General features: G+C 37.3%; 1 protein-coding gene across 8 annotated transcripts in view; it reads right to left on the bottom strand.

Annotated features, from left to right (window-relative positions):
- LOC145670290 (bridge-like lipid transfer protein family member 3B) overlaps nt 1-25503 on the bottom strand; it is a 549193-nt gene that overhangs the window by 367868 nt on the left and 155822 nt on the right. For all 8 annotated transcript variants that reach the window (XR_014128253.1, XM_081738747.1, XM_081738745.1 and 5 more), the window contains exon 7: nt 21446-21774. Coding sequence is in view for 7 of the 8 variants with exons in the window: in XM_081738747.1 (XP_081594873.1) it covers nt 21446-21774 (329 nt within the window). In the remaining variant the exon portion in view is untranslated. The remainder of the gene's footprint in view (nt 1-21445; nt 21775-25503) is intronic.

Below are 25503 nucleotides of genomic sequence, written 5' to 3'. Positions count from 1 at the left end.
TATGTATGTATGTATGTATGTATGTATGTATGTATGTATGTATGTATGTATGTATGTATGTATGTATGTATGTATGTATGTATGTATGTATGTATGTATGTATGTATGTATGTATGTATGTATGTATGTATGTATGTATGTATGTATGTATGTATGTATGTATGTATGTATGTATGTATGTATGTATGTATGTATGTATGTATGTATGTATGTATGTATGTATGTATGTATGTATGTATGTATGTATGTATGTATGTATGTATGTATGTATGTATGTATGTATGTATGTATGTATGTATGTATGTATGTATGTATGTATGTATGTATGTATGTATGTATGTATGTATGTATGTATGTATGTATGTATGTATGTATGTATGTATGTATGTATGTATGTATGTATGTATGTATGTATGTATGTATGTATGTATGTATGTATGTATGTATGTATGTATGTATGTATGTATGTATGTATGTATGTATGTATGTATGTATGTATGTATGTATGTATGTATGTATGTATGTATGTATGTATGTATGTATGTATGTATGTATGTATGTATGTATGTATGTATGTATGTATGTATGTATGTATGTATGTATGTATGTATGTATGTATGTATGTATGTATGTATGTATGTATGTATGTATGTATGTATGTATGTATGTATGTATGTATGTATGTATGTATGTATGTATGTATGTATGTATGTATGTATGTATGTATGTATGTATGTATGTATGTATGTATGTATGTATGTATGTATGTATGTATGTATGTATGTATGTATGTATGTATGTATGTATGTATGTATGTATGTATGTATGTATGTATGTATGTATGTATGTATGTATGTATGTATGTATGTATGTATGTATGTATGTATGTATGTATGTATGTATGTATGTATGTATGTATGTATGTATGTATGTATGTATGTATGTATGTATGTATGTATGTATGTATGTATGTATGTATGTATGTATGTATGTATGTATGTATGTATGTATGTATGTATGTATGTATGTATGTATGTATGTATGTATGTATGTATGTATGTATGTATGTATGTATGTATGTATGTATGTATGTATGTATGTATGTATGTATGTATGTATGTATGTATGTATGTATGTATGTATGTATGTATGTATGTATGTATGTATGTATGTATGTATGTATGTATGTATGTATGTATGTATGTATGTATGTATGTATGTATGTATGTATGTATGTATGTATGTATGTATGTATGTATGTATGTATGTATGTATGTATGTATGTATGTATGTATGTATGTATGTATGTATGTATGTGGGGGGGGGGGGCAAAAGTAGGTATACAGACCAGCATAGCGGAATTTCACAAAATGCTGGAGCAAGTGTTCACTTACTTTTAATAATGAGTTTATATACTGTTTCATCTCCCTAACATGTCGCGAATTTTACTATTCTTGACATACATTTTAAACCCTATTCCTCCACTTTAGCATATACATTTTGATGACATAACAAGTGAGTATCGTTTCACTGTAATTAAAACTTTCAAACTATACGAATTCAAGAAGAAGGTTAAAACATATTCTTGGAACACTAAATCGATTGCAAAAAGCCGTTTCTTGTTTTACTCATTTAAAAGCAAATATTTTAGTCATTATTTAATTAATATTCTCAATTTTATCGAAACAAAGTTGAAATAAGCAAAATAAATAAATAATAACAGAATTCATTCTCCTTAATAGTTGAAAGTGGTGTATATTTTGTATTCTAATACATACTTTTAAGAATAAATTATGACATTTGCATTAAACAGTGAATATTACACATGATTTCTTGCTATAGATAGATCAGACAATAAAAATATGGTGTACTCTGAAATATTAAAATATTGATGTGGTCGTGTAGTTAAAAATCTTTTATTTATTTCTTTTTTTTTTTATTAGCATTAACACAAAATAGAGCATGTACCTTTCGTTGGCGACGGGGGAGAAAAGAGCAAAGTGGGAAAAGAAAGAGAAAAAAGTGACCTCTTAAACCCACATGTGTAAGTCATAAATATAACAGAGACCAAAACTATGGCAACGTTGGTAGATACACATTAACTTACAATGTCACTAGTAAGAGGATACGAGTGTTCGGATATTACCGAAATCACCCACGAAGAGCTTTCTTGTTTCTGCCACAACTGTGTATATATATATATATATATATATATATATATATATATATATATATATATATATATATATATATATATATATATATATATATATATATATATATATATACAGGGTGTTTCAGATAAAACGTCCAGTGCTTATAAATCCGAAACGGCTGAGAATAAAAAGATGAAACAAAAACTGAGGTAGGAAAATGTCATAGGGCGCATCACATGGTGTTGTCGTGGTGACCCACAGGGCCCTCCTTGAAGGGGGCCCAGGGGCCAACTTCAAATTTTCAAATGGGAACACGTATTGAGTCATACCTCATTCAATAGTACTTGAAAAACGAAACAACTTTTGTAGGAAACAATTTTCGATTTGGGCCACCGTTTTTAAATGGCCACAAAAAGTGGGTCCTATATCAGATAAAACGTCCAGTGCTTATAAATCCGAAATGGCTGAGAATAAAAAGATGAAACAAAAACTGAGATAGGAAAATGTCATAGGGCGCATCACATGGTGTTGTCGTGGTGACCCACAGGGCCCTCCTTGAAGGGGGCCCAGGGGCCAACTTCAAATTTTCAAATGGGAACACGTATTGAGTCATACCTCATTCAATAGTACTTGAAAAACGAAACAACTTTTGTAGGAAACAATTTTCGATCTGGGCCACCGATTTCAAAATCGCCGCAAAGTGTGTCCTGTATCAGATAAAACGTCCAGTGCTTATAGGCCTAAATCAGAAACGGCTGAGAATAGAGAGATGAAACAAAAACTGAGATAGAAACGATGATAAAGCATATCAAGTGGTGTTGTTGTGGTGACCCTCAGGAAACTCCGTGAAGGGGGCCCAGGTGTCAACTTCAAACTAATACAGGACTTTTTGCGGCCATTTTGAAAACGGTGGCCCAAATCGAAAATTGTTTCCTACAAAAGTTGTTTCGTATTTCAAGGACTATTGAATGAGGTCTGATTCAATACATGTTCCCATTTGAAAATTTGAAGTTGGCCCCTGGGCCCCCTTCAAGGAGGGCCCTGTGGGTCACCACGACAACACCATGTGATGCGCCCTATGACATTTTCCTATCTCAGTTTTTGTTTCATCTTTTTATTCTCAGCCATTTCGGATTTATAAGCACTGGACGTTTTATCTGATATAGGACCCACTTTTTGCGGCCATTTAAAAACTGTGGCCCAAATCGAAAATTGTTTTCTACAAAAGTTGTTTTGTTTTTCAAGTACTATTGAATGAGGTATGATTCAATACATGTTCCTATTTGAAAATTTGAAGTTGGCCCCTGGACCCCTTGAAGGAGGGCTCTGTGGGTCACCACGACAACACCATTTGATGCGCCCTATGACATTTTCCTATCTCAGTTTTTGTTTCATCTTTTTATTCTCAGCCGTTTCGGATTTATAAGCACTGGACGTTTTATCTGAAAACGTTAAACTAAAATATGTACTAATCCTTTAAAAACTTATTCTTTCCCATTATCACATTTCATACACTACATATTCTACTCAAATACATATTCCACTTAAAGTTACGTATAATATTTAAAACTATAAAAAATTTAAGAAATGTAATCTTATAAAACAAATACAGCTACAAAGTTTGACAAAAGAATGTGGTAAAAAAAACAACAGAAAAATGATCTTCTGGAGAAACTGTTTGTGATTTAGCATGATTGTTCATTCGTCAGTTAACTACAGCGCCTTAGAGAAATGGAAACTAGAAAGTACACAAGTGTGTTATTTCTTGCTATATACGATTTTTGACATGAAGCACGTGTTTCTTGATATTGATTTTTTTTTTACATCATCAACCGTTAATACTGTGTTCCTTTAATATACTTATCCTCAGAAAACACTTTCACAGGTAGTTGAGAGGGTTCGAATCACCGAACTTGCGTTTTATCATTTCTGGATTTTCTACGCAGGTTACCATTCTACTACTTTATAATGGGGGCCGAGGTGGCTCCGTGGTAGAGCGTTCACCTCTGGTGCATGGGGCCCTTGGTTCGATCCCAGCTCGCGCCAAGTGAGCTTTATGGTGAACAAACACCATGTGCATGGGTTTTCTTGGGGTTCTCCTGCTTCCTCCCACTTTCTTCATTCCACTATTTCATACATTTTTCATCATCACAGTCTCCTTTAGCCTAACCGGCATAACCGTGGGACGTAAAACTTACAGATTTCATTTCATTTTCATTTTACCACAGAGCGTTTTTTCTCTCCTTGCTAGTTCATGCAGAAAGACTGGAGTGATACGCGTACGGGGTGCATTTAAAGCTACTTTCAACTGTTTGCTCCATATTATATATATATATATATATCTTAGTCCACATGGACCAAACACGCCTGACTGATCCTAGACACCCAAAACGTGGACATCTGCGTGAAAATGTGTGCGAGGGAGGAAGAAAACACACAGTCCCAACACCTTTATTTGACAAAACGCACCATAGTTGAAAATGACCCCGTGTGTGTGGCGAGAAGACAAATGAGTTTGTGGTGGATCAAGAACACCAGTAAGGCGTGTGGTCACCCTGCGCGGCTACACAGGCTGCAGAACGTCGTTTCATGCTTCCGATCACTTTGTTGATAAGATCCATGGTACCCTTGGCAACTCCGCTCGAAGGGCAGTACACAGGTCCGGAATCATTCGTGGTGGTGGCTGTCGGGCTGCAATCCGCCTTCCCAATGCATCCCAGATATTTTCTATTGGATTATGTCTGGGGACCGTGCAGGCCACGGCATGCATCGAATATCTTCCTCCTCCAAAAAATCATCCACCACACCTGCCCGATGACAACGTGCGTTGTCATCCATGAATATGAATGATGGTCCAACTACAGCCGGAAACAGTCCCACATACGGTTCCCGCACCTCATCACGGTACCTCAGGCCAATCAAAGTCCAGCCCTGAAAGACGTATAGGTCCCTTTCAATGATGTTCTGCGGGTTGTAGCGCATCCCCTGTTCTCTCCATATCAGTGTCCGTCGACTGCAAGCTGAATTGCGACTCATCCGAGAACAGAACGTGACCCCACTGTTCCATGGTCCAATGCTTAAGTACTTTGCTCCATCTCAAGCGGGCTCTGTGCTGCACACGAGAGAGAGGGACACATACGACGGGGCGTCTTGCGTAAAGACCATCCTCATGCAGTCGCCGGTACACCGCTTGTCTTGAAACACGTGCTTCTGTAGCAGCTGCAAACTCTGATGTCAGTTGCTGTGCTGACATCGACAGATCCTGACGTGCTCTTACCGACAGAGACCCGGAATTGATGCACGTGCGATGTTGCCGGTGGTTTGAAACCTGTGCCACAGACGTGAGATCACACTTTGTGGTACATTCAGTGTTCTGGACACCTCCGTTTATGTTTGCCCAGCTTCCAGCCACCCGATTATCCTGCCCCGCAAGACAGGGTCTAATGTGGATCCTCGTCGCATGTTGAAGCCTACACGACGCACTAACACTATTGCCAACACGTCTGCTTTGCACACGACTCAGCAATCGACTGTGGTATGGTGTGCTGTTATCAGCTCTTCTTCGGGCATTTCTCTTCCCTCCTTCCAGCAGCCCCTGTATGACCTTCAGTACGCTTTCTTCTGTGTGGCAAGGTCAGTTCTGATCGCACTGTACTATGACGGCTGTATGCCGCTGTTCCCATTGTGTGTTCCCACGTTTTCCCATTTTTCGTATTTTCTTTTTGGGCACATAGGGTGCGGCAGAAATAGTTAGACGATTTTTTTTTTTTTTTTTTTTTTCAAATTAAATGTTTTAATGACCTTTTATGAACAAAAGTTTTACATGTCCAGAATGTACATACAAAAGCATTACATATGGTAACTACATCTTGAAAATTATGTCAGTGAGGTGTGCACCATGGTTATTCAAACAAATCTCTGCATGTCGCCTCACAGCACTCACAGCTCGTTGAACCATGTCCAGCGGGGTTTGGTGGATTGCATGTTGAATGGATTCACGCAAATCCTGTACTGTTGCAGGTTTTGTTGCATACACTTGTTGCTTCAAGTAACCCCATAGGAAGAAGTCACATGTCGATAGGTCGGGCGAGCGTGCAGGCCAAGGAACATTGCCGCGACGAGAGAGAACTCGTCCTGGAAACATCCTCCCAAGAATGTTGGTCGATGCAATTGCTGTGTGTGACGTGGCCCCATCTTGTTGGAACCACATCTGTCTAAGGCGACGCCGCACAGTGGGAGATTTAATCGATCTAAGGGAACTTTATTCAATTTTGCTACCATGCAATGTAGCAAAGAATACCTGCGATGTAGGTAGCTAAATATACAGTTGATATGAAATTGACATGAATTCGGGCGATGGTCGTGTGCAACGATTGCAAATATGGCCTGAAGGGAGGCAACGAAGTCCACACGCGTAGAGCCTGCGACAGGTACGCTTTATACTAGCAGTTCACTTGACTTCTGTCCTGCTGTGCTTACACAGATGATGCAGTGCTGTAATAGTATTGAGGGTGTCCGAAGGGAAGATCGAGCACTTGAACTTTGCATTGCATTTTAGGGTTCCTGGGGGATAGCGTGGGAAAAAAGTGTGAAAAAATGTTATGTGTGAATTACAAACAAGGTTTCAAGTACGTGTTCTGTGGTGTTCAGCCTGCGGATTAAGTTTACCTGAAAGCTTATTGAGGTTAGAAGTGAAAACAATCGAGAAACCTTGCGCAAGTTTGCGCAAAAACGTGAAGACGTAGTGTAAAAATGGCTCCCGTGTTAACATGGCGTGCTATATTAGATGTGTGGGAACAACATGCGTCAACAAAGCGGTTGTAAGGTTTAACAAATTGCATAATGGAAGAAATCTGGGTAGTAGAACTGATCACTAGTTCGCGAGCAAGAATAAGAAAATGTATTTATGATATACGTACTGGTTAAACGGGACAAAGCCAATAGGCACCAGGAGAGGTTGATAGAAGACAATGCAACGTGGTTGGAAAATGAAGTGGACTTCAACATAGCGCCTGTTCTGCCAATGGATACTTCTGTTGAAAATAAACACGGTAGACCAAAAATGTACCTCAAAAGTATAAAGTAGAAAATTTAAAGAGCTTATAGAATCAACGAGGAACTGTTGGAATCGACTGAATTAAAACTACGGAGGGCAGGAAAAGGCGATTCGGCATCGATCGTCAAGGAGTGTTCTTCTTCCCCACACAGGGTACGAAAATCAAGAGATCTCGAAGTGCTGCACTTCCAGTTCGGGCGAAATCATCAGAAGATGAAGCTTTGGCGTTACTAGTTGATGCGAATCTTTCGAAAAACCAGTAAAATGTCGTGCGTAATGACGTAAAATAAACAGGCTCGTAAAATGTATTCATCCTATGATAAGGTTAAAGATGCTAAGCAACGTTGTTAACCAGATGAAATAAAAATCACAGAAACATCCGTTGGCATACTGGTCCAATCCCTTCTGATGATACAATATGAAGATTCAGTACAATACGATGATACAATATGAAAACACAAGAAGATGTGTCTCTAAATTTGTTCGATGTTCGCAACATTAACATTGTTGTTAAGGGAAACTGATGCTGCGCAACAAAGTATGTATCGCCAATTTTTTCTTAGATGAGAGTTCAACTGACGAGAATTTGTTTGGTGTATCTATGGGCCCTATTCAACTGTACAGTGTCACTAACAATCGTAACTGTGTCATTTGGCAAAATCCCGCTCCATCCTCTACCAGATATTGCCATCCCATAAGTTCTGTGTTTGCAAAAGAAACGGTTGATGCAAAAGAAACGAAGTCCAGAAAGTAGAAGACCAAACCAAGAAACTCACTCCGATCATAATAAATGTATGTGGCAAGGAATTTATCGTTCGGCCTAAGATGATTTTTTGAATGATTGATGGAAAAATGTGTAATTCTGTATCCACATGCGTCTACGCAGACGTTATTTATGTAGAGCAAACCGAGAGAGATGAATAATCTTGGTATTCTTTCTCATAAAACTGTAGATCCGAACTACACACTCTCGGACTCTCTCCGGTTTATTATTGGTTACGTCTTATGGAATGTATTCTCCACATTGCCTACCGCCTAGATATTAAAAGACGGCATGTACGAGGCAAAGAAAATCGGATGAAAATGGATTTTTAAAAAAAATTGTCCAAGCAAAATTTCGTAGTGAGCTCGGACTATTGGTATATATGCAGAAACACCAATGATGGCAATTGCAAGTGTTTTCGGAATGCTGAAAAATCGTCCGAAAAAACTGGGATAAATGTCAACTTAAGAGCCCTCACTAATTCTCGAGCATGTCAGATTTCAGTGTTCTGGGAGAGGGGAGAAGAGTAGTGTAGGTGTGGCCATTCGCCTGTCAGTCGAACTCGTCCTGTAGTGTTTCCACTTTGCATTAAATATCGTTATCGGTACTTAGACATTTTCCTCTTGTTTTGTCATTTGTTAGGAAAATTCTACCACATTCTAATAGGTGACGTATTCACACAAAAGATACTACAAACTTCTTACTGTTCTTCTCGCAGAATTCATACAGAACGTTAACTTTCTTGTCGAATTATTTTTTCCTTTTGACAATTCTTTCATATCAGATATGGTAACCTTGAAATTCCGCCCAAAATAGTTCTCATCAATAAAACGTGTAAATTTCGGTTATAAGTTTTCTTTAAAACTTTTCACTGCTTGAAAACAATCATAGTGAACCTTCCTGACATCCCTACAGACATTGATCTCAGCATAAACGATGAATCCTATACTTCTGGGACAGTTTACTGCAATACTTCCGCGATGCTTGAATGGCAATGAAGTTGCATTGTAGTCGACTTTGAAACTACCCTGTGCTCTGCAACAGCGCTAGAGATATGAATAAGCGACATACCACACACACACAGAAACGCGCGCGCAGACTTTTGATACCTGCCGGACAGATAGTAAAATTATTCCCTTACTCTACAGTCCATTGACACGGTTTCCAGCTGTGGAGGAGACCTTTCAGTTTGTCAAAAAGATGAAGGGACTTCGTAATGAGAACTGCTGTGTTGCGTTTCCTGAAGATTGTTTTTTTAGTCTCCCATTGTAAGAAAGCATATGCCCTATGCAATTTCAGAAACGTATATTACAATACTTCACACGCAAAAAATGCTAATACAGTTGCGTCACTAAAATATTTTGTTTGGGGGGCTGAAGATCTTTTGGGGGGCATACTCCCCAACAACCCACAAACTCCGTTTAGTATTTTAGAATCAACTTCAATCAATGACACAATGAAATTCGCTTTTGGGCGAGGGGGGGGGAGGGGGAGAATATTGTTGCTGCTCTACGCTTTCATATTTTTGGTATAATAGTCATGTTTATTTGTTTCACTTTTATTGCTACGGAAATGCACATCTTGTACTTCATCGATTCATTCAGATACAATCACGCAATTTTTTTTTTCTTTCTTCATTTCCTTCTTTTCTTGATAGTTATTTTTCTTAAAAATACTTCATGAGAAACTTCTTTCTCAGCAATCTTATTTTTATATTCGACTTCTGACCTGCCTGAAATAGTAATACAATAAGGTAAAAATGGGCAATAAGAAATAGCATATAACATTTCTTAAAAGTTATCCATCTAAAATTTGCCGCATGAGATAGTTTCTAGTTGAGACCTCACCTTGCGGAAACTAAGAAGTAAAGGAATTAGAAGTCCAGTTCACATAGTATTTCCAAGTGAGAAATACGATAGAAATGCATAATTACGTCCAGTGGCGTATTTACGATTTTGATTCGGAAGGGGCTTTCCTAACTTTCGGGTGGGGGAGCTTTGCTTGGAAATGTTAAAATTCTGCAAGATATTTCAGTTATTTTATTATAGTAAGTAAGATTTCGGGGGGGGGGGGGAAGCTTAAGCCCGGAAGTCACCCTAAATACGCCACTGATTACGTCATAGTTATAATAGCTATCGCTTTTCTCAGCTAACACATCAACAAGTATCTGTAGTCGCTCGCCGAAGACTGAACTTCACATTGAGAACTCTATAGAGAACGCGTTACTGTTTGTTGAAGCAAAAAGAAGGCAACCCAATATATCCTGAGTCTACTGAGGACGTGTTAGTATCTTACCTTTGAAATAAATTTCTCAGTATATAAACTATTTTCAGTGTGAGATTTGGGAGGGGGGGCTTGGAAGAAATTTCTGGGCTTTAAGCCCCAAATAAGGCCTAGTGACGCCACTGTACATATAGTTGTCTTTTGAAAATCAAAACGAAATTAGGTAAGTAAATATGTATATTTTTAAATAAAGTGCTTACATACTGAACTTGCATACAATAAAAAGTCTCACATCACAGAAACAGACACTTTGTATTGGGTCCATTATTTCCTCGGGGATCCTATGGTGCAATTTGTACCATACGGGTGTTTCATGCTACATTGTGTTATAACTCTTCTATTTGAGCTTTTTCGTCCGTTTTTTTTTCCCTCAAGTCCAGAGGCATTGTAGAAGACATTACCTATGGTTTCACACCTTCCTGCGTCCAGACATAGGCGGTGATAACGTCATAATTTTAAAATATATTTTCTCTTATAAAGCCTATGTTCACGATTTTTTGGCGGGCTTATTTTTGCACGTAGAAGATTGAAATTTTGCACAAACATTCAGTCCACCGAGTAGTATTTACCAGATTTTTTCCTCAGATTTCTGCGTTAAAACAGGGGGAATTCAGAGGGGCAAAGGCTTGAAAAAAGGGATATTTTAACCCCAAAAATCCCTCTTTTCGGCATTTTCCCGCCTTAGATACATGATGGAGACACGTGAGTCATATCGTCTGAAAGGCAGTTCTATTCTGAAGAAAATGATGTGCAAACCATGATCCTAGGGTAATTAGGAATGTCTTAGGGAATTTTTACAAAATATCCCTCTGTATACGGGAATATGGTACATTGTCGGTATATATATTTTTTGGCGTGCTTATTTTTGCACGTAGAAGATTGAAATTGTGCACAAACATTCAGTCCACCGAGTAGTATTTATCAGATTTTCTTCAGATCTCTGCGTTAAATAAGGGGGGATCCAGAGGGGCTAAAATTTAAAAAAGGGATATTTTTACCCCAAAAAATCCCGTTTTCGTTATTTTCCCGCCTTAGATACATGATGGAGACAGGCGAGTCATGCCGTCTGAAAGGCAGTTCTATTCTGAAGAGAATTATGGGCGAAACATGATCCTAGGGTAATTAGGGATGTGTCAGGGAATTTGTTTTTCAAAATATACTTCTGTATAGGGGAATATGGGGCATTTTCTGAATTTTTTTGGCGGGCTTATTTTTGCATGTAGAAGATTAAAATTGTGCACAAACATTCAGTCCACCGAGTAGTATTTACCAGATTTTTTCAGATTTTTGCATTAAAACAGGGGGGTCCAGAGGGGCTAAAAGTTGAAAAAGGGATATTTTTACCCAAAAAATCCCGTTTTCGTTATTTTCCCGCCTTAGATACATGATGGAGACACGCGAGTCATACCGTCTGAAAGGCAGTTCTATTCTGAAGAGAATGATGGGCGAAACATGACCCTAGGGTAATTAGGGATGTCTCAGGATTTTTTTCCCCTGAGATCATGGTGTTTTGCGGTAATTTGGGGCATTGTGGGATTCTTGATAAATTTCTCCCGCCCTTACTATTCAAGATAGAAACTTGAAATTTGATACACACATTTAGTTTACCAAGTACTATTTATCAGATTTTTTGGAGGTCTCTACGTTCACACAGGGGAAGCAGGGGGGCCCAAAGTTGGACAAAAAAATTTTCCCTCAAAATTTTCCCTTCGACATCAATTTTCCCTCTCCTGGTATATGGTATGGGCATGCAAGTAATACCATTTAAAAGCCAGCTTTATTCTGAAGAGAATGAGGTATGAACTATGATCCTAGGATAAATAGTGACGATGCAGTAGCTGCTTGACTGAAAGTCTAAAAAATAGCCTAAAAAGCCAGGATTCGGAAAGGGTTAAATTACTATATAGTAAACAACAAGATGAAAAAAAAAAAAAAAAAGACACAATGCTCAAATTGGTTATATTTACATATTATCCATACACTGAATAACTTACGTTTCGATTCCGTTTCTTTTCCCACTCCCTCTCTCTTTTGCAGGTACCGTAAGACGCGGTTACTTTGCACACGATTTAAGGAATTTTAAAGAAAATCGCATGTAACTTAGAAACGTAATGATTTAGAACACTGTATTTTAAACATATGATAGCTAGAAGTGTGGAAAACATTCGTATAAGTTCATTAGTAAACATTCAGTATGACCATAGTTACTGAAATATAAACTTTGGTGAAAAGTAACCCCATAGTTGGGGTCACTTTGCACAACATACAAAAAAGTATGTTAACATACGAATATAACGTTTCTGTGCAATGTTTTCCCTTCAATATTTATACATTTTACTTTTTATACAAAACTGCATACAGTTTACAAATATTGATATAAGAACGAGGATACTGGTATCGATACTAAGTATGAATTACCAATATTTGTGAAGAAAATTATGTATTTTTCGGTACCGGCACAGGGACTACATTCTAATAGTTCAGCATATGTCCCACACAAATACCAACTCAGGAACAGAAAAAAATCCCCGTGAACTGATTTGCCTGGGTTATTCCTTATACCCAAGAATATCATCCCAACCGTAATTAGTGGCAGATTTACGGAGTTTGAGACTTTCAGGCTGAAGTCCACCCAAATTGCATGATTTCTTTTTCAAAAAATCTAATGCTAATCATCGAACCGTTGACAACCCTAAACCCGGGCCGAACAGCTATGAACATGTTTGGCCGACGCTCTATGAGTTTTAACAATTTTTGGCTCAAGCCCGAATACTTGTTCCTCCGGAACTCAAACCCAGAACCTCGTGACCGATGTCCTTGCCTCCTGAAGACTCCTCGACGACCGAGATCGACAGTCAACTAGTTTTAAGTATTTCAATCCAAACCGCCGACCTTTCATGGTTATACACAGTGTGATAATAATAATAATAATAATAATAATAATAATAATAATAATAATAATAATAATAATAATAATAATAATAATAATAATAATAATTAGTAGTAGTAGTAGTAGTAGTAGTAGTAGTAGTAGTAGTAGAAGAAGGAGTAGTAGTATAATCATCATCATCATTGATAATTATACTGTCTATGTAGGATATTTGAAGAGAGTACTTGGAACTACACAGGGTTTAGCTCAAATTGGCTCGACTCGACTCGAAACTTGACCCAAATTCGAGTCGAGTTGAAAAATTTTTCGAGCCGAGTTCTCGAGTCGAGCTCAAAGATATCTGTTTCAAGTTGAGTCGAGTTTCAAGAGAAAACTCGCTCGTGCCCATCCCTAAGTATTACAGTCTTCATTGATAAATCAGTGGCCACCCCTAGAAACCTGGAACGGTGAAACGGATGTCAAATCAGGGAGTTTCTAGGGCAAACTTCTAATCTCCATACGCTGTTATTTATTATTATACCCATTATTACAATTTTGGCCTATTATGATTTGAAGCTAATTGAACTTTCATTCTCATTTCTGAAAATTGTATTATATGGAATATGATTACTTATCATCATTAACAGGAGATGAGCAAATATAGTTTTTCAGAGAGAAATGGAAAGTTTCGCCAATAGGGACTGTTGCTGCCCTGATATTTCTGCTTTACTCTAGCAGAATTATAATCATTGATAATATTACCTCTGCCTTATATTAGCATGTTTCATAGTAAAATATATAACACGAAAAATATGCAAAATACAAGTCAATTACATACTATACAGTGACCCTGGTGGAATGAGTGGTTACGCTCGTTGCATTCTAATCAGTGCTTGGGTTCAATTCCCTGTGGGACACAAGTGGCTCGTGTCTCACGTTAAACTATAGATCCCGTCCTTTGGACGTCATCATAATCCCATAGAAGACAATGGCAAACCACCATGGGCTCACCGTGCCAAGAGATATTCGGGTTAAAGACCTACTTTCGGGCAGAATACTCATCATATAATGTACATCGTTAGTTGTCTCCATTCTTTAAGTTCCGTTTTCTTTCTACATCACTTCAAGTGCAAGACTTTTTTTTTTTTTTTTTTTTTTTTTTGCGCTAGTAACCTCACCTTACGATACGTACAAGTAAAGTGAGACATCCACCAAAAACAAACAAACAAAAAAAAAAAAAAAGAAAGGAAGGAAAAGAAATAAATAGCTGCAGGCATGTGTAATGTTAGATGCGTGGTATTCGAAAAAAAAAATTAGTATTTGTTGCCACGGTAACTCTATTATCACTGGCATGGTACCGTAACTTATCATTTAATATTAGCAATGTCCGTTGACTAAATACTAGCGGTTTTTGAAATGATGTTCGGGAAGAGAAACCGAAGTCAAATAGCAGTAATAGGTGAGATAATACCAAGAATGTATCTGCAGCACACCAACAAAATGTATTCAAAATTATAGCCTATTTGTGAGGTCCTAGAAAGGATGATGACTCCAGCTTTATGAATTTCTCGTAACCTTCTTTAGACCACCTGATTTTCTAGTCAGTAAAGTGTTTTTTCTTCGATTTTCCCTCAGTGATTTCGGTCGCTACTTTGCCACAGAACCGATAATATTTACACCCTCCATTCCGAAAGAAACCGAACTTTTGAAAACAAATAGTACCACTAGTGCCATATGTTGTAATATTTAACCGGTAGATAACGTAGTCCCTCATTGACAACTGGTATAAATGTCATGACATTTGGATGAACGGCAACAAAGTTATTGCGTTTCAACTGTCAGTGTGTTGTGTACATCGGTCGGAAAATGAGTTTCAAACAACGAGCTGCAATTGAGTTTTGTGTTAAACTGGGTAAAACTTTTAGTGAAACGCACCAAATGCTACAAAATGCATATGGTGATGAGTGTCTATCCCGTACGCAAGTTTACGAGTGGTTCAGGCGATTCAAATCGGGTAGAGAGACGCTGGATGACGACGAAAGATCAGGCCGTCCCAGAACCGGATTATCGGAAGAAAACATCGAAAAAGTGCGTGAATTCATCAAACATAACAAAAAATCGTCCGTGAAAGTTATTGAAATGGAATTAGGCATTCCTCAAACAACCGCATAACGCATTTTGACCGAAGTTTTGGGCCTTAAGAAGGTTAATTCGCGGTTTGTACAATCCGCGGCAAAAAACCTGCAACATGAGCATATAAGTTTATTGTGAAATGACGAAGTCTTTTGCTCCAAAATAAGTGTGCACGGGAGGAGGCCGAGGTTTATCCTGGCGTGATTCCTTCCACTTAGACGTTATGTTCATTCCCTGTGCTGTTAGGCGTAGTTTCACAATAAACTTACATCCTCATGTTGCAGGTTTTTTGCCGCGGATTGTACCACACAAACTCACCGAAGACCAAAAAGTTGATCGAATTGCGCATTGCAAAGACATCGTTAAAAGTGCTCGGCAGGATCGAAACTTCTTGAAATCGATTGTAACTGCTGACGAGACGTGGTGTTTTGAATATGAGCCCGAAACAAAGCGGCAAAGTGCTGAATGGAGAGCGCCGGATGAAGGAACACCCAAAAAAAGTCGCTTGGTGAAGTCAAAAGTTAAGGTGATGCTGATTTGTTTTTACGATTCAAAAGGAATTATCCACAAAGAATTTGTTCAGCCCGGCCAGACAGTCACTGGAGAGTTTTACTTGGGCGTTATGAAGCGTTTGCTGGCAAGAATTCGTCGTATTCGGCCCGAATATCGCGAAATCGGCAGTTGGACTCTTTTGGACGATAATGCACCATCACATCGTTCGCGACTTGTAACTGAATTTTTGGTCAAAAATCACATTATTCGGTTGCATCCTCCGCCCTATTCACCAGATCTCGCTCCGTGCGATTTCTATCTGTTCCCGAAACTGCATTTGGCGATGAAAGGAAAGTGGCACGCATCGATTGATGCCATTGAGAAGGCGACGACCGCCGTCCTAAAGACCATTCCAATAAAGGACATGGAGAAGTCGTTTGACAACTTGTTGGAGCGTGCAAATATGTGTATCGATGCAGAAGGGGAATACATTGATTAATAAAAATGATTTGTTCCAAAATGTACATTGCTTTTTTGTTGTTTTTTTTTAAACGTTCGGTTTCTTTTGGAATGGAGGGTGTATAAAACTAGAATGCCCTTCTGATAAGAATTGTGAACAGGGACGTACGCAGGGGGTGGGTCTTGGGGGTCCGGATCCCCCCGAAATTTCGACTTTTGTATAAATTTAGCCTAAGTTTAGAGGCAATTTTAGGAATTTTGATATAAAATACCCTCATTTTGAGTTTGGACCAACCGAAATAAATTCCTACGTACAGTACGCTACTGATTGTGAATTATGCGACCACCCCCGCCTACTTTACAATTTGCTCTCAAGCTCTTTACTTCTCCTTTCGCATAGGCAAAGTATCAAAATACTTAGTCTTTACTGATGAGTTATAAACATAACAGAGATATGCTTGATAAAAGAAAGACAGAATTTTTATGCTGAAGACGTCCAGTTGATAAAAAAGCCATCAACATTTATGGTATTCGGTGTACTAAATTACAAATCAAAATCTTAAACTAACAACTTATGTAAAAATTTAATTAAAAATCTACCAGTAATGAATGAAAAATTAAGAAGAAAATTTTGTCAATAGTTTCAAAATTTACAAATGACATTTAACTTTGTCCGTTCCCTCCAGGCAGCTAAATTTTCGCCTCGATTTTTCTTCCTTCTTGCAGAAAGATAAAGGCCACTCTTCTTCCTTTTCTGAGATGGCATTTTCCTAACGATTACTTTCTTCAAAGCTGCACAAACACACTGCGGAAGCAAAACAAAAACACACTATGCGTTCGCCCTGGAATTCGGAGATTACAAACCTACCAACAGAGGAAAGGATTCCCGAACGTGACATAAGCAGCCGATTTCGAACGAACTGAACTCGTATTTCGCGCCTCAAAGAAGTTGAGTGAGGCAGACTGCAAGGAATAGTATCAATCCGCGCTGACGTCAGAAAGTGGGTGGGTCTATGCTTGCAGCAAACGCCGCCTGTGCTGGCTAGATTTTTTTTAACGTACCATTTTCTTTTTTACGTAATAGTTTTGCTAATATGCATTCGAAATAGATTTTGATTTCAGGAACGTTTAGCAAAAGGTTCAGTCTACAAATCCCTGTTTTTACTTTTTCTTTTACGCAACAATTTGTTTCTCTGTTGAAGAGTAATTGATAGACAAGCTGTCAATTCGGTATTTTATTAATACTTTTATTAATTAAAGTTATTTTACCATGCTTATTGGAGGAAAGAACTACAGACAACTGTTACATACAATTTGATCTATCTAACAACAACAACAACAAAAAAAAAAAAAAAAAAAAAAAAGAGCACAACGATATCTCACATAAGAGAATTAGAGCTAAAATAGATTACCATGGATTTAAATGGCAATAGCGAACTTGGACAGAATGCAATAACTCCTCTTAAGCGATTTGATATTATTTTAGAGTGCTTAAATTTTGTTTTTCCGACTGATACAAACAAATTTAGTGAGTACACTCGTTGCACTTTAGAACTGTATTTACAAGAGTATTCTTGGTATTATATGTCTGTAAGCGTACTCAAAGTCCTATTTCACGGGAGAAATATTATTGCCGCGAGTATTCTACCGATAGGCCAAGTTTCCGAAGTACAGGAGGCTCGAAATAAGAACAATGATAAACATTGGGAACTCTTTACAAGAAAATTATCCAGAGTGAATACCAACACGGATTTAATTCATAGATTGCTGATCACCTCTGATCCACATATTGCTAGTTAAACGCGCTCCTGCCAAAACCAAACGTTCAGACATAATGTCCGAGCTACTACGACTGCTAAAAGCGCCTTATGTGAATGATTCAATCATTCCAAACAGAGCAGTAACTAAGACTAATGAACTTATTTTTGCTGTCAGTTTTGCGTACTTGCTGACTTTTGTTCATTGTCCTGACTACCTACTGTAATGTACTCATTATCACTAAACGTGTATTTGATATAAACTGATCACATTAATCCTATTGTTGTCCTTTCACCAATTGTGCGTAACAGTGTTTACCTTCCTCACACATGTGTTACTTCTTTGGTAAATAATACACAACGGCGGGAGCACATGTGGTTCGGATTCCACGTTAATCAATAAGTCCACGTCTCATATAGCCTCACTGCTGAACTCAAAATCAACTCAACTCAATAATACACAAACAACATTCTTTATCAAAGAAATCGCATATTTCAATCGAATAGAACGGCAAAACCTGCATCATTCAAATGTGCATCACACACTGAATGAAGTTCCGATGAAATCTCCCACTGTGCGCCGTCGCAATTCTGGGAGTAAAAAGTTTTCGAGCATGTCCACATATCGAGCACACGTGACAGTTAGTGTTACCATCCTCGTCGTTGAAAAAGTATGGTCCAATAATCCCATCAAAATAAACACCACACCATACTGTTACTTTAGGGGTATGAAGGGGCACTTCATGCAACAACCTTGGCTTTCTGGGTGCCCAGTAACGGAAATTCTGCTTATTTACACACCCATCAATATGAAAATGAGCCTCGTCGGACATGATTAACCTCTGTAGAAAGTTTGGGTTCTCATTAATCATTTGCAACAGCGTATTGCAGAATTGTACGCGAGCATTAAAATCCTCAGGGAGCAACTTGTAAATCATCTGAATTTTGAATGGGTGAAAGTGTAGGTCCTGGTGTAATATTCGCCGCACATTCCTATCTGACATGACAAGTGACACAGCATGCCGACGAACTGAACGCCTTGGACTTCTAATTAATGCTTCTCGAACCCTCTCTATGTTGCCTGGTGTTCTCACTGAACGTGCACGACCTGGGGATTTCTTTGATCTTGCAGAAGCCGAAGCTCGGAACTTTTTCACCCAACTAAGAATAGTTTGTCGTGTCGGTACTTGTCCATTTCTGCCAATGTTAAAATGACCCCGAAACTTACGCTGCGTAATTGTTGCAGAGTCTTTGTTCTTGAAGAAACACTCCACTGCGAAAGCGCGATGTTTGTCCGACCAACGCTCCATGGCTACTAACGGCGAATCCAATATATATAGGCGAATCCAATTTATATTGTTCTTAAAATACTGCGCTAACGTGTTTAAAATAATTTCATGACAAAAGGAACATTAACGAATTTACGAAAGAATGTTAAAATATGATGTAGATATATCAGTCTGAGGTAATTAGACAAATAAAGGTAGTTGTTAAGTTAATCATGAATGCAACTGTGGATTTTAGTTTAATATTGATCTACCTCAAAAGGCGAAGGAAAGGAGCAACTGTGTAAAATTTCTTATTTGTTTTCATCGGCCAATTGGGATCGTTATTAAGTGCGAAGTGACGTAAATATACATAAATATAAGCTACTGAACTTTTATTAAGGAATGCAGTCATAAAAATCCCACTTTCTTTCAGACGCCGGATATTATTAATTTAAAATACGTAAGGGTTAAATGAAACATCAAAATTATTGTTGCATTTTTAAAATTCCACCATTTCTTCCTGGCAAAAGGTAGAATTGCCATGAAATTCAGTTTAAAGTTTTTTTGAGGGGGGTCTAATTTAAAATAGAAGATTTTTTTGTTTAGTTTAACATCCCACCGAGGTTAAAGGAGACCGTCATAATGAGATGGAAGATAATGGTAGAATGAAGAAAGTAGGAGAAAACGAGAGAACTCTGCGAACATCCACGCTTATGGTGTTGGTCCACCACAAAGTTTAGAAACCTCACGTATCAGACATAGAAGTAACAAAGAGATCATTGTATATTTTATATAGATTCATAATTTAAAGATTCTTATCATAGCATTTGTGTGTTTATTTTAAATATTAATTACAGAGTTACCTGCTGAAGGATTTTACAGAAAATATATTACAAATGTCTTTGTATATTTTCCTGACGAAAATGTTGTTTTAAGAACGCAGCTTTAAAAATAAAAAAGAAGTATCTCGTCTTATCCACAGCGAAATTTATTTAGGTTTTGGTTTATTTTCTGCTAGGTTGTAATACTGACACTGCAAGTAAATGAGATTTTACTTTGTTTCCTGAAATATAGTTCCCTCTCAACCTCCTATGCAAAAGAAGGGTCCGATATGTTACACTAGAAAACAGCAGAATGTTTTCAAACATTCTTACTTTTACCCTGCTGACTTCGATAGTTTACTCTAGTTTTGGCTTCAAGGAAGGTAACTGGACAAAGGTGTGTTTTGGGGAACATTAGAATCTGGAGTGAAACAATTAGCAAATCACGTGAAGTAGATCGTTACTTATTGGTTCTTTGTAGTTACAATATCTTCCCTGTTTTCATCAATTATTTAAACGTTCTAGAACAAATATATATATATAAGTATCACATTAGCAACTTAAAATTACCGTAATTTTCTGTATTGCAGCTATTTTGTTTACCTACAATGAAATTATTATATTGTAAGGATCCCCTACATCATGACAAAAGTACATGTCAACACAACACGTGTAACTGCTTGTAAACAAGCCTAGCAGACGAGAATCCGACACGGAAGACACCGAGGAACGCCGAAAGAAGACGGACCTCACGAAAGGACCCGAAGAGGACAGATAAAAGCTCAACCACCGAGGGACCTGGTATCAGTCGACCAATTGATTGCTTAACCATTACCTTCCTATGTCGCTGTGGACTAGCAGCACCTCTTCCTTTACCCTATGTCGCACTGGACTAGGGATCCCATCTTAAACTTATAATCCTACTCTAACCTACAATCTGCTAAGAGTTCTGGAAACTGCCATGAGTGGAAAGGGCACGCGGCAAAACATCTAATATTATTCCACTTGGTCATTGAGGAAGAGACATTGAATTAGAAACATTTGTATTCATTATATTTTGTAATAAAATTTGGTAAAGGGAAAAAGTCGCCCGGGCCATCATTTAGACTATCTATAAAATCATTGCGATATGCATACCGCAATATTATCGTTTAATTTCCACCCCTGACTGTGACAAAAACTGCAGGGAAAAAAGACCAGATTTAAAGGGAATTGGTAAGGATCTTGTGTCATTTTTTCGGACTTAGTCTCTGGAAGATCCCTTTTTTGTGACCAGAATGTACCACATTTCATTAAAATCTGACAAAGGTAACATAGAATTTGTTTGAAACTTCTTTTGATTTGATATGGAATGGGTAGTAGATAATATGTAAATACAACTATCTTACCTGATTACTGGTAGCTTGCGAAGCAGTTGAAGTCTTTCCTGCGTTTTCATTTTCACTGTTACTTTTCTTGCTACTAGTTTGTTGTGGACGTGGTGTCGTTCGAGCAAGTGGTGTGTGTGACTTTCCGCTGTCGATCAAATCCATAAACATCGATCGAAATGAAGATAAGGATTGCTCTAACCACTGACAATGGATTTCTTCTTTGTATTTTGGCCAATGTTTCCTATCTCCAATGGCTAAATGATATGGATAATAGTCTACTTGGAAATGTTTAAGTGAAATTTGGAAAGCTCCACCGTCTTTGAGATCCGGATGACTTGATCTGCCTTCTGCAATAAAATTTGTAAATTACAAAGTAAATAAATGCATAAATAAATAAATATGTCGCAGATAGACAAAAAAGTTTTGATATAATTAGGTAATGATGATTCTAACTTAAAAGTTATAATAACTACTGTCATCCTGAATGATTCACAAAGAGTATTTGGTACTAACTTTTGCTTCACTAACTTTGTCTACATCGCTATATTTTTAATCGTAATGATTAATTCTACTTGTCAAAAACTGATCACGACAGGGTAAATCCATATTAAATCAACCAAAAATGGTTGTGAACGAAGCTTCTTATCTTTTAATGTTTTTTAACGCAAATTTGTATAATTTACAGAGTTGATAACAACCATTCTTTCATTTTCTACTTTTTTTTTATATATATATTATTATTTTTATGCCAACACATTGTACAAGTGCATAAATTATTTCGCATTTTGCAATTTGCGGTAAACGCCGTAGTTTCGTTAATTCTCAAGAGCACTTGAAAGCGAATTAAATGTGCATTTTTGCCCAATATACAGTTAAGAAAAATGTTTAAAACAAGGTTCGATTTGTTAATTTACCAGTGGGGGGATAGATGGATCACAATGTGTAATGCATTTGCATACATTAGGGGCAGTTGGGCTTCAAAGTTGTGAGATGGCCAAAAATATTTCCTGGAGCCTTTTCTAATATTTTATGTTCAAATTCAAAATCTAGCAAAACAAAACATTCAGTTACCAAAAGTAACAAAACAGTAACAGAAAATGCAGTAAATATACAGTAATACAAAAAGTACGTTCATACAACACACTAAAGTTGTCTTTTTTCAAAGAAAAAGATTACTTACGTTTTAGTTGAAAAGACGAGATGCATGTGAACATTCTTCGACATTTCTTGCTTTCCCGGTAGAACTGTCTATAGCACTGTGACGCTTCAATTTTATCCACATTGTTGCATATTTTTCGGCATTAAAGAAACGCAAAGGTGGACCATTTATAGATACAAAAAGAAGCTTGCTAAGTGTTACAATCTGCATACGATTTCTCATATCATTCAATGTTTGATTCATAGCACTAAACCCACGTTCATTTTCTGCAGTTGTTATCGGTATTACTTCCACAGCTTTCTTAAGTTCCTGAACAGCTGGAGGCATATAAGAAGGATTGTTCTTGTACAAACGAAATTCTTTCACTATGAAGGAAACACCATTCACTGACTGCTTCAACAATTTCGATAACCGAGGGATGGTATCGTCTCCGAAGAACACCAGTTCATTTTGATCAACAGGCCAAGAAGCAGGGTTTAACACTGAAGCATCAACGAAAAAGTCTATTTGGAAAAGGGGTGTTTATGTTGTCTAAAAAGGATTGAAGAAATGTCAATCGGATTGAAGAAATTTTGTTTTATCACTAGCAGTAGGCTTAGTGATGGACACTCCTTTAAATGTGTTTCTTTGCTCTACCTCATTAAGAGCGTCTCTTGATCTCGCGGGATCAACAGTCTTTAACGCGCAAATTGATTGATATATCAAATCGATTTCTCGTTTGCTTCAACTGCAGATGCACTTCTGTTCTGCAAATAGAGCGAAACACCATCCAAAATTTCAAGAACATCATAGATTAATATAAATTCCCTGATGAATAACCAGCTGGTTAGCCTCTTTGCTAAGCCCTCGAATTTCGATCTCTCACGCACCGGACGGGATGTATCTTTACAACATTTATTCAAAAGACTGCACAATGCAATGTAACTTTCCCACAGTGACCACAGAATTGAATGAAGATGCAATCCAACGTACTCCAGACACACGACCCAATTTCAGAATATTTGTTGACAGTTCCTCTGATAATTGTCTAAGTAGTCTCTTGTTTCTGGGGTTACGAGAAAACACTGAATATAAAGCATCCATAAATGCTTGCATATGATACACATCAGCGACAGATTTAATCACGTCTTGAACTGTAAGCTCAAGTGTTTGATCCATACAGTGAACCACAATTAAGTCCTTGTTACGTAATCTTGTTGCAACTCCATTGTAACAATCCTGCATCACTGCCGCGCCATCTGTTGCTAAGCCAACAAGGTGATTCTTCAGAATGTTTCCCGTTATGCCATGGTTAGATAGTCTCTAACAAGCTTCCTAATACAGCTTCTGCTGTAGTGATATGTGTATGCTATGTAGTTAAACAGGTATGTCTTGGTTTTGATAATAAATCGGCACGAAGTGTATATGTATTTTCTATTTCATTTCCAGGTGAAGCATGATAAACGTGGTGTTAGTACATGATATTCGATGTGTGACAAGTGAGTGAGAGTAGATGATCATTTCACCTGTTCTCAATATTTATACTTTGGATCGTCTTACAGATGCTACCTTCCGAAACTGGACAATAGACACTTGGGTAAAGGTGTTCGGAATTCGATTTCGTATTCCGGAATTCGGAATTCATCTAATTCCGGAATGTTCCGGAATTCCGGAATGTTTCAAAATTCCGGAATGTTTCAAAATTCCGGAACGTTTCGAAATTCCGGAATGTTTCGAAATTCCGGAATGTTTCGAAATTCCGGAATGTTCCGAAATTCCGGAACGTTTCGAAATTCCGGAATGTTTCGCAAATTCCGTAACATTCCAAAAGTTTGGAATTGCGGAATGCTCAAAAGTATGAATTTCGAAACTGTTTTCAAGACTGAAATTTTGAAGCTCACTGTTGATTCTGGAATCGTAATATTTATATTAGTTCGAAGTTTGAATATAAAAGTTCGAAACAGTCCTGAGGCAATGGTTCTCAAACATTGTTACAAGGCTTTAATCCCACAAATTTACTCGCAAATACTTTCTCGTTTTCACTTTGGTATATATGGAATATAGTAGCAACATGTCTTAAACAGTTATGCATTCTCGTATTTACAATTATTGGAATAAAGTACAGCATTTTATCTTTATCTTTTACATTTTTTTTTTTTTTTTTCAATCATTGCCATTTTGTATTTTGAAGTACCAACAAGGAAACAATTTACATGTTTGGCATTTTAATTCCAAAATATTTGTTTTACTATTAAGCAAACAATACAAGAGCACACGAAACATTTGTAGTCATGTCATTTGGAATTATATTAATGAACTTTTAATCTAAAGTACAAGGAGTACACATGAGTAATACATAATTGTGAAAATTTTGACAACTGAAACCCTGAAATGGTATCACTGATGCTACCTGAGACGTCATCAAATAATGCAACAAAAATGTAAATGTAAATTACTATTGAAAGAAAAAGCAAATTTCTGTGCTACAAAATAATACTGTTAGAGAACAATGATGTGGATAAAATATTATAAGAGCATGTATTAAATATCAATTTTCATATAAATGCCCAGATGATTTTTTTTAAAAAATTACGGGAAAGTAGACTTTAGACGATATTAGACAAGGCAATTATGTATGCAAAATTAGGAGACATGCATTCAAATTATTTCCTGTAATAAAAATTAGAATTCTACTTTCCATGGTAGACTGCACATGTTCTATCTCCGAACAAGGTGAAATACGTGCAATTTACTATGGAAAGTTGAATGTTAATTATTATTACACGAAATAATTTGAACGCATGACTCTTAGCATGCAAGATTGCATAGAAAATTGCATCGCATAAAATGGGCTTTAGGGACTTTTAGCTTAACAAACTTCTTTTATCTCAGGAGAAAGAAAGTTTTCGCCAACTTTTCTACTCAAGGAAAGTAAGAC

Source organism: Thermobia domestica, chromosome 14 (assembly GCF_964235325.1).
Source record: "Thermobia domestica chromosome 14, izTheDome1.hap1.1, whole genome shotgun sequence".
Classification (NCBI taxonomy): domain Eukaryota; kingdom Metazoa; phylum Arthropoda; class Insecta; order Zygentoma; family Lepismatidae; genus Thermobia; species Thermobia domestica.
Note: the sequence above shows the minus strand (reverse complement) of the source record. Positions and strands in the feature narration are given on the sequence as shown.